General features: G+C 41.6%; 1 protein-coding gene across 1 annotated transcript in view; it reads left to right on the forward strand.

The window, feature by feature from the left end:
- LOC147111791 (E3 ubiquitin-protein ligase SH3RF3-like) overlaps positions 1-6,241 on the forward strand; it is a 442,366-nt gene extending 436,125 nt beyond the window's left edge. The window contains exon 10 of the mRNA XM_085999027.1: positions 292-6,241. Within this exon, the coding sequence (XP_085855153.1) occupies positions 292-460 (169 nt within the window). The 3' untranslated portion in view covers positions 461-6,241. The remainder of the gene's footprint in view (positions 1-291) is intronic.
- Positions 6,242-10,778: the final 4,537 nt, after the last annotated feature.

Raw genomic sequence — 10,778 nt, forward strand, 5'->3', positions numbered from 1 at the left:
GCTGTCTGAGTTCTTCAAGCTAGTTTGCATAATTGTGAAGTATACTATTGTTCCAAACATGTAAGCCTACAATGAATTCATTATTTAGTCTGGAAATTAAAAGTAATTGTGAAATCTTTCAGTTAGGAAAGAGTTAAATGAGAATAGCAGACTGAGCTAAGTAATCGGGATGGTTGTTAAGGGTGGTTGTTGGTTTAAACATATGAAAGTAATAGAACGAATGCAGCTGCTGCAGTATTTGCCAAAGCAAGAGCGACTCATGATCACGTTTTATTTTCTTCTTTTTGGTAGGTATCGAGTGCTTGTCCCGTATCCCCCTCAGAGTGAAGCTGAGATTGAACTCAAAGAAGGTGACATAGTGTTTGTTCACAAGAAGCGGGAAGATGGATGGTTCAAAGGCACATTACAGCGAAATGGAAAAACTGGTTTATTCCCAGGAAGTTTTGCGGAAAGCTTCTAAGAAGTCTGATGCTTACTCAGAGCTGTTGTTTTATCATCTGATCATCATGGCGGTTTGGCATTAAATACAAGTGGATAAACAATAAAGCACAAAGTCACAGGAATCAAGAATTTACGTTCACTGCCATTGTCACTTCCAAAGAAATTGAAAAGACCTACCTGTAATGGCTTTTCATTGACAATGCCATTACTGTATAAACATGTACATACAAAAGTATGTTGAAGCAGTGCCTTCCCCATGAAGCCACAGACTGAGAGACAAGTACATTTGCATTTAAACTAGACTGAAGTACATTTATTCTCTATGTAAATTATAAATTTGAACTTTTTTTTAAAAAACAAAAATAGAATTTTGATATATCACCATAACTTATTTGGTAAGGTTAGCACAAATAATGAATGATTGTATGTGAGGTGCTTTCTGACAGGTTGTAATGATTTTTCATCTTCCAGTCTAATAATTAGAAACCAGAAAATAATTGGATTAGTTTGGAGCTGTCAAACGCCAGAGAAAAAAAGTTATCTACCACCAGTCAAATAATTTGTTGCTTGTAGTTTAATTATAATAGTCAGATGACTTTGTCTAATTCATGAAGTGTCAGACAGAGCAGCTATAAAGATATAGTAAAAATGTAGCAATTAGCAGACCATGTTAATCAACTGAAAATGATTTGGTCATATTAATGACAATCGATTGATTGGCCTGACTATACAGAAAACAGCCAACTTAAAGGCACGTTCACAAGGGAGAGAAAATGTCACTAGTCTATCGTCAGTATTTGTATGTTAGAGGATTCAGGATTTTTTTCCTCAAATTGCAAAGTATTAATGAAATCTATTACTCTCAATGGGTCGGAGGCAAGCAATTCTGTTCTGTATGAATAATTGTAATGGGGAATAGGATGCAAATAATAGGCTGGTTGCCAGAGAACTATTCATACTGAAAATATATGTATCCAAAGATTGTCAGTTAGTAGCTAGGGCCTTATGCATTTCTTCCTTATTCCCATCACTTTTCCCAACATATTTCTCCATGCTAATCGATTGATTTCGGGGTTACCGACAAAAATCCCTGCTATTGGGTGATGAATGTGCGATTTTCTGAGCTCCACTATTGAAAGAGGAAATTGATCACTTTGTTCTGCAGTACTCCAGCACTCACACCAAAGCCTACAGGTTTTTCATCACGACTTAAAGACTAGTGCTCATGTACCTGCCCTGCTTGATGCCAGCACAATAGTGTGATAGCTGGCTGAACATATGCTAGTGGCATATTACAATGCCTTCTGCTACTCAAAACTAGACAATCAATATTGGTGAACAATTGTTTGCTTATAAATAAATCACTAAATAGCATCAAACTCCATACCCCACAAGTTCTGGCTTGTGGATTATAGAGCCCCAATATCAGGTGGTGATTTGTATTACAATAAATCACTTAGATCCTCTGTCTATGCTGATTTGTTCCCTGCAAGGGGAACAGTTGGGGTGTGATAATTGAATTGATGTCTAGGCTGGGGAGTGGGGGAAAAAAACTGCCAGGATTTCCATTTTTGATCAATGGCTACTGCTGGAAAATGGTCATGTATGAACTCTGGAGGAGGATAGCATCGAGTTGGGCTCTGACACGGTCTAGGTTTGCACATGAATGTTGGGCACTTAGTGAGATATTGAAAGACTGTTGGTGCCTATAGAACTGGACCCCAAAAAGAAAGAACCTGCACATTCAAGAGAAAAGGGAGAAAATAGTTGGGGGGGTGGGGGTGGCGGAAATCCTATGGGAACTATTACCTAAATGATGTAACAGCTAGGTCCAGAGATTGATCTTATATCATTTATTTGATTTCATTAGTAAGTAACAAATATGTTTAAATTCCCTATCAAAGAGCTTTCAATACTAATGTTCTCGAATTCAAGTAATGTTTACAAATAAAACCTGAAGCAAAGAGCCACTGTTGAACAATTACAATTAGATTTTTCTCTAGCAATTGGTTTAATATAAGGAACTCGATCAAAGTAACAGTTTTACATTTGCATTTCACTTCTATAATTTACTTTGCCCACTTGGAAGAAACACAAAGTTAAAATTTTATACAAGATGAAAACAAGTATGAAAACTTCTGAACACTTTGGTCACGCTATGTGTTCCAATTGGCATACTTCAATTATATACATCAGGTATACACATTAGGTAAGTCCTATTAAATATAACTCTTCACATTGTTTAATGTCACCCCCAAAAAATGATACCAAGATATACCTGATCTCCGCCATAATATAAGATTGATAGTATTCACAACATTGGAACCTATTAATAGCCTCTGAAGTTAAAACACATTAGCAAATGTCTCAATAGCATAAAAACATTCCTACATCTGGGGTGTGATTTTCTAAGGTTAAACAACATAGGTTCTGTTGGCGACTATACCTAAAATTCTTCCTTCTCAGGAGCAGGTGGTAGGTACAAGTATATTTTCTCCATAGTGGTAGCTATCTTATTTGACCATGAGAGTGGAATAATGATCAGTAATTCTGTTCGGTTGTCAATATTTTTAATAGCATTTTAATTCATACACAGCAGAATCCTATTCTGCCAAATACAGAACTTCAGTTCATAATCAGGCTTCTGGCTGAAAGGCATAAATACATCAATTATGCCAAAGGTGAGGCCATTTCCACTGATTCTATTCTGTGCTCACAATAGGACTGACAAAAGAAAAATCAGACAACGAGTAGGCCGATAGTCCCATGAGCACAGGCTTTTGTCGACCAGCCTATTCCCTTTCCCGGAACCTTAATGGTAACCAGTAACTGCTGGCAATCAGAGATGAGACATGAGTAAAATCCGAAACTTGATTGCAGAAGTGAAAGTGAAGTATTAGGTTACGACCTGCAGTGGTACCGCTCCCTGATATTGTCCATGAGAAACTTGGACCTTAGGAAACTTGGGCTATTGAGGATCTGGAATTTACACTCACTGAAATGGAGGGGGTCCTCCATGTTTGGTCCATCATGACATCTGGAAAATTCTGGATACTTCAATTATTATAATTTCAGGATGGTTTGGGATGTACTTTATACTTGCACTAGATTCCAAGAGGATGTTCACGATCTGATTTGCCAAAGTCACACAGTCAGCATCAATTCCTATGCCTCTTACATGTTCCTGCAAGCTGAGCTGCTTTATCACTGCTATTTTCTGCGAATCATTGAATGTTTGGTTTAAATTGGGGTCTTCTATTTATACTTGGCACATCATCAATGAAAAATAAGGGCGTTCAAAATTATTAGGTCTAAACTGATGATTACATGAACCTAATTCATCAAGATAAATCTAATATGCTAAATAGCTATTTTATGATCATGTGCACAAACACAATGGTTACATTGGATTACATACCCTATACTGTTACAAGTATGGTCTCTAAGCAATGAATTGATTTTAATCTTCACCAAATTGATCAAGACAAAACCAGCAAAAATGTACCAATTTCTTCCACAAGCAATGAAAAAAATCTCGAGTTATCGTTCGATTTATGACATCAATTCCACATACTTAAAAATAGATTACAAATAGGTAGAGATAGATCCAGCTCAATAATATAGGAGCCTCCTGACTTTAAAAGAACATCTATCATCTGGAAGAATTACTTGATAAACTTGTCATTTATTTGCAAGCCCACAATGCAATGATGTAAATCACATTGAAACATAACATTGCATGCTCTCAGCATAATGAAACTGACGCACAACTGTTCTGAATATTCTTCCTGCCCAAAGAGGTTTGCTAAATCCTTTTTCATCAAGACAGTCCCCTTTAAATAAATTTTTGCATTCTCATTACAGATGTGAGGAGCATTAATGTGAAATCAACCAAGAGATTATTATTCACACCGCCATTGCTGAGCCAGCCCCATATCAACACTGCTGTCTGTAACTCACTCAGAAAAGGTGAACTCAGTTGTAGACATACTGAGAAGTAACAGCAATTCTGTAAATATTATACTGTACTCATTAACTACAAAATCCTGCTAGAATTTTTTTTTAATGTTTTGGTAAAATACTTGTGACATTATGCATGAGCTAATGATACCACACCACCGTTTTATACTGCAACCAGTCTTTTCGCAGCATAGTTAGGTCACTTAACTAAGTAGTGTTGCACTAGCCATCTTGACACAGGTCTATGTGAACAAAGTGCGACATAGGATGGAAATAAGTCAAGTAGCCATTCTGCTAAGAATATGAATTAAGAATTTGTAACATTTATGCTCCAAATATCAAGATGGACAGTAAAAAAACTATTAATTTCTTCTCAAAATCCCCCAAGGTATTAGAAACAAAATGGAGTAGTGTCCTACTTTCCTTGTTGTGATGTTCCTCGCTGGGTCTTGTTATCCTCACTACCTTTGTGAATTACTTACTTTTGCCATAAGGCAACTAATTAAGTTTCTGCAATAGAGTACAGTTTATTCTTTACACAGTGCAATGTATATAATGAGTGTAACTGGAGGAAGTGTCAACTATTTTAAATTCAATTCAATTCCTAACTAATTTGAAGGAAGAAAAGAGCTCGTAACTTTTTAAATTAAATAAAAATTTGAGCTGTCGCATAATTTTCCTTCAAAACCTAGCATCACTTTCAGTCACAAATAAAATTCTCTCTTCCTTTAAGGACATAGTAACAATCTGTACCCTTCTAAAAATGAAAGTTATAAAAAGTAACTTTTGTCATTTTCTATTTCTCTTGGCTTGTTGTTTGTTTACACAGGCACATGTGGTGACATCATTAGGAATCTGGATTGAAGGAGTTACTGAGCCGAGTTAACATCAGCAGAGATACACGCTCATTAGCCCTGGGTCATTCAATGACCTTGTCACATTAACTTTGCATGTTTTAATTCAGCTGTCTCAAATGGTTGAGCACAGTAACTTATGAGTATACTCCCCTCCCTCCAGAGGTCATTGACACTTTATTTTCATAATGAATCAAAATTACTCTCTGGAAATAAAAGCAGACATTTTTTCAGTGCGTTGTTTTTTTTAAAAAACACAAGGGCTACTGATGCATCTTAACTTCACGAAACGCAAATATGAAAGTAGCTGCTAAATTGGTAAATGGAGTAATTTCAGTAAAAATGCCTTCACCTGGTGCTCTTTGGAGTGTATCTTTTTGTAGAAGGAAGTATTATGGTACATCAGGCTCATAGCACTGAGCCCTGCCCACATAGACAAATATTATGCAGCATAGCTGTCCTTTGCATGCTGTTAAGTATCTTACATGTAACCATTTGGAACGATGGTCCCCAGAACAGACTTATTTTTTTCTGTTATCAGTATCACTTGAAAGGAGACAAAAATATATCATAATTAGAGCTAAGCATTGCAAGTACAATACTGACATTAAGTGTGCAACGATTATTCAACCAGGAATTTCCTCTTTATTTGACCAGGAATTTGCTCTTTATATGAACCATTTAAATTACCTTCTTATTTTGCTTAAAATTCTGATATCAGTTAACTGAAAAAGTCATAATGTGTTTGTAAATATATTTTCAAAATGCTGAGCTATAAAAATTGTTTGATGTACATTTGTCTAAGTCACCTTATGACTTTTAAATAGTTACAATTCATTTCAAAACTAACAAATATTCCATAATTGTTGCACTCTTGATGGGACAAAAAACATTTATCCATTTTTACAAAATGTTTTGATTTTTTTACATACATGTGTGTGACTTTTTGTCCAACAGTAATAAAGTGTTAAATATGATTAAATCTCCCTCAGGTGTGGTTTGGATGATATTAATTCTGTGTGGATTACATGTTCTTTGAGTGAAGCACTTGGCTGCATTAATATTGGGAATTCAAGAACATTTCCACCTATATTTAAATCAACACAGAAAACATGCACTGTTTTCATTATCGCATTTCTTCTAAAAGTAAGCAAAACTCAACTGAAAGTATGTAAAAAAAATTACATTTAGGGAGCTAAGTTTTGAAAAACAAAGTCTGATCTCATTATAACTCAGTCCTCCAAAGCCAAGCATTTTTCACAGTTTAATGAGGTGTGTATTATACTTGGTGCTGATTAACATTGCATTAAATATAATGGCCCAGAAATTCGGGTCTCCACGGGTGAGTACGCACGCACTGTTTTCTGCATGCACTGCACATGCGCGGGAAACCGGCACTTCCGATCCTCTGAACGAAGAGGTTCAGAGGTCGAACGCACGCGCAGGAGAGGCTGCGCGTGCGCTTTGAACTTAGTTTTTTTTGCAGGTTTTCCCGGGATCGTAAGCCTGCAGTATTTAGAAATGTAAAAAGCAGGCGTAAGGCCTGCTTTTTACAAGGTAAGTGGTCAATTAATTAAAATTTAAACATTTTTTCCACAGGTTTATTATTTTTAAAAACTTTAAAGCAAGGTAAGTTTATTTTTAGCCCCGTTAGAATATAAAATTATTTTTTCCAAAAATTTAAATTATTGTTTAAAATAGTTATTTAATGTAATTTATAGTTTATTTAAAAAGTGTGATTTAAAAACATTTTTATTTGAAGGTTTACTGCTATTTTGGGGCCGTAACATTCATAAGTTTTGACAGGTCTTCCTGTCAATCTTATGAATGGGCTTTTCCCTCCTCCGATTGGCTACCCATGGCTCACGTGATCCCAGGGGATGCATCGCACTAACTACGTCCCTGGGACACGCAAGCACTGCGCGCCGGCAGCTGGGCCAGGCCCCGGAGCGGAATTCCACGGGGCCCTACAGCTCAACTGCCGGCGCGCAAGGGAAGCCCCCGACCCGAATTTCTGGGCCATTAATATTAAGAAACTGGGGAGAAAGTAAATCATTTAATGAGTGGTGGGGTACAAGAAGGCATTCTCCAAATAGAGAATAAATGAAAAAATATTTGAAGTGAAATTGTAGCAAGTTAAACACAGAAACTCACTAGTTATGCAAACAATATTAAATTACACTAGTATGCTATACTTCTCCATGCAGTTAGCAAGTACAGTCAATTGCTTGCTAACATAAGGATCTCTTACAAGTTGAAGTGCTTTCTTGTAGGTGCCACGTTTCCTGTGCTATGTACACTATTATGATGCCTTCTCAGACACTTGTGAGGGCAAATAACTTCACAATCATAACAATTTTTTTATTCATTCATGGGATGTGGGCATCGCTGGCGAGGCCCATCCCTAATTGCCCTTGACAAGGTGTGGTGAGTTGCCTTCTTGAACCCGATTTAGAATACTGGGTTCAGTCCTGGACACCGCACCTTAGGAAGGATATATTGGCCTTGGAGGGGGAGCAACACAGATTCACCAAAATGATACCTGGGCTAAAAAAGTTACATTATGAGGACTAGTTGCATAGACTAAGCTTGTATTCCCTTGAGTATAGAAGTTTATGGGGTGATTTAATTGAGATGGTTAAGATGATTATGGCGTTGATAGGGTAGATAGAGAGAAACTATTTCCTCTGTTGGGGGAGTCTCATAACCTTAGAATTAGAGCTAGGCCATTCAGGGGTGATGTCAGGGAGCACTTCTTCACACAAAGTCTAGTGGAAATTTGGAACACTCACCCCCAAAAAGCTGTTGAGGCTATGTCAATTGAAAATGTCAAAACTGAGAGTGATAGATTTTTGTTAGGCAACAGTATTAAGGGTTACGGAACCAAGTGATATACCTATCAATTCCTCCAATAAAAGGCGAAGAGTTACGAAGGTGACTAAAGGTTTTTATTGACTAAATAACAGCCCACTCTCGTGGGTGATCCGATCCAAGCAGGAGGAATACCAGCCAGTCGCTCACCTTTATACCTGGCCTGGTGGGTGGAGCCAAGGCGGAGTCGGCAGTGGTCATCCCAGGTATAGCAGTGTGGCAAGAGGCGACCTCGTACCGTGATACAATAGTGGTCAGTGATACAGTTATAACGAACAGTGGTGAACAGTGCTAACGATAGTGAACGTGGTTTACCACATTCACCCCTTGTTTAGAATTAAGTCCGGCGGGGTGAAGTGTACTACCAATTCTGGTAGGTCAGTCTGTCCGGAGGCTTCGTAAGCCTCTCCGATCGCCGCAGCGGTGGTGTTGCCTTATCCGGTGCTGGTGCCTTATCCGGTGTTGATGCTGGTGTTTGCGTGGTCGGCGAGGGCTCGTGGGGTTCCGGCATGCCGTCTACCTGGACTGAGGTTGGGGGGGGTGGTGGCGGTGTTTCCGGATCGGCTGAGGGTGCGAGGTCTCGTAGGGAGACAGTGTCCTCCCGCCCGTCTGGGTACGCCACGTAGGCGTACTGGGGGTTGGCGTGCAGGAGGTTCACCCTCTCGACCAGGGGGTCCGTTTTATGGGTCCTCACGTGTTTCCGCAGCCAGACCGGCCCTGGGGCGGTCAGCCAGGTTGGTAGAGTGGTTCCCGTAGTCGACTTCCTGGGGAAAACGAACATTCGTTCATGGGGGGTGGTGTTAGTGGCCGTGCAAAGTAATGACCGGATGGAGTGCAGCGCTGTCGGGAGGACTTCTTGCCAGCGGGAGGTTGGGAGGCCCTTAGACTTTAAGGCTAAGAGGACGGCCTTCCATACCGTCGCGTTCTCTCTTTCCACCTGACCGTTACCTCTGGGGTTGTAGCTGGTGGTCCTGCTTGCTGCAATACCTCTCTCTAGGAGGTATTGCCGGAGTTCCTCACTCATGAAGGAGGAGCCCCGGTCGCTGTGTATATAGTTCGGGAACCCGAACAAGGCGAAGAGGGCATTCAGGCACTTAATGACCGTGCTACTGGTCATGTCGGGGCAGGGGAAGGCAAAGGGGAAACGGGAGTACTCATCAACGATGTTGAGGAAGTACACATTACGGTCAGAGGACGGGAGGGGCCCCTTAAAGTCGATGCTCAGGCGCTCGAAGGGGCGGGTGGCCTTGATCAGGCTTGCTCGGTCCGGCCTATAGAAGTGCGGTTTGCACTCCGCACAGGTCTGGCAGTTCCTGGTCATGGTCCTGACCTCCTCGATGGAGTAGGTCAGGTTGCGGGCCTTAATGAAATGGTAGAGTCTGGTGACTCCGGGGTGGCAGAGCTGGTCGTGGAGGGTCTGAAGCCTATCGATATGCGCGCTGGCGCATGTCATTCGTGAAAGGGCATCAGGGGATTCGTTCAGCTTGCCTGGCCGGTACAAGATCTCATAATCGTAGGTGGAGAGCTCGATTCTCCATCTCAAAATCTTGTCATTCTTGATTTTGCCCTTCAGCTTGTTATTAAACATGAAAGCCACCGAACGCTGGTCGGTGAGGAGGGTAAATCGTTTGCCTGCCAGGTAGTGCCTCCAGCGCCGTACTGCCTCCACGATCGCCTGGGCCTCTTTCTCGACCGACGAATGTCGGATCTCGGGGCCCTGTAGGGTCCTTGAGAAGAAGGCCACTGGCCTCCCCTCCTGGTTTAGGGTGGCGGCTAAGGCGAAGTCGGAGGCGTCGCTCTCCACCTGAAAGGGGATGGACTCGTCCACTGCGTGCATCGTGGCCTTGGCTATGTCTCCCTTAATGAGGGAGAAGGCCGCGCACGCCTCCTCCGTGAGGGGGAAGGAAGTGGCTTTCAGGAGGGGTCTGGCTTTGTCCGCGTAATTGGGTACCCATTGGGCATAGTAGGCGAAAAGCCCCAGGGTTCTCCTAAGTGCTTTAGGGCAGTGGGGGAGGGGTAGCTCCATGAGGGGGCGCATTCTTTCTGGGTCGGGGCCGATGATTCCGTTCTCCACTACGCAGCCGAGGATGGCAAGGCGCGTGGTGTTAAACACGCATTTCTCCTTATTGTAGGTGAGGTTCAGCCGTTGGGCCGTACGGAGGAATTTCTCCAGATTCGCGTCATGTTCCTGCTGGTCGCGGCCGCAGATAGTGACGTTATCTAGGTAGGGGAATGTAGCCTGCAGTTCGTTCTGGTCAACCATCTGGTCCATCTCCCTTTGGAAGACCGAGACCCCATTAGTGACACCGAAGGGGACCCTAAGGAAGTGGTATAGGCGCCCATTCGCCTCAAAGGCGGTATACTGGCGGTCCTCAGGGTGGATAGGGAGTTGGTGGTAGGCCGACTTCAGGTCGATGGTCGAGAATACTTTATACTGTGCAATCTGATTGACCATGTCAGATATGCGGGGGAGGGGGTATGCGTCCAGCTGGGTATATCTGTTTATGGTCTGGCTGTAGTCGATGACCAGGCGGTTTTTATCGCCGGTCTTTACGACTACGACCTGGGCACGCCAGGGGCTGCTGCTCCCCTCGATAATGCCCTCTTTCAGGAGGCGCCGCACCTCAGAGCTAATGAAGGCTCTGTCCCCGG

This window comes from Somniosus microcephalus, chromosome 10, assembly GCF_052327205.1.
Source record: "Somniosus microcephalus isolate GS21.2 chromosome 10, FLI_Smic_1.0, whole genome shotgun sequence".
NCBI classification, from domain to species: domain Eukaryota; kingdom Metazoa; phylum Chordata; class Chondrichthyes; order Squaliformes; family Somniosidae; genus Somniosus; species Somniosus microcephalus.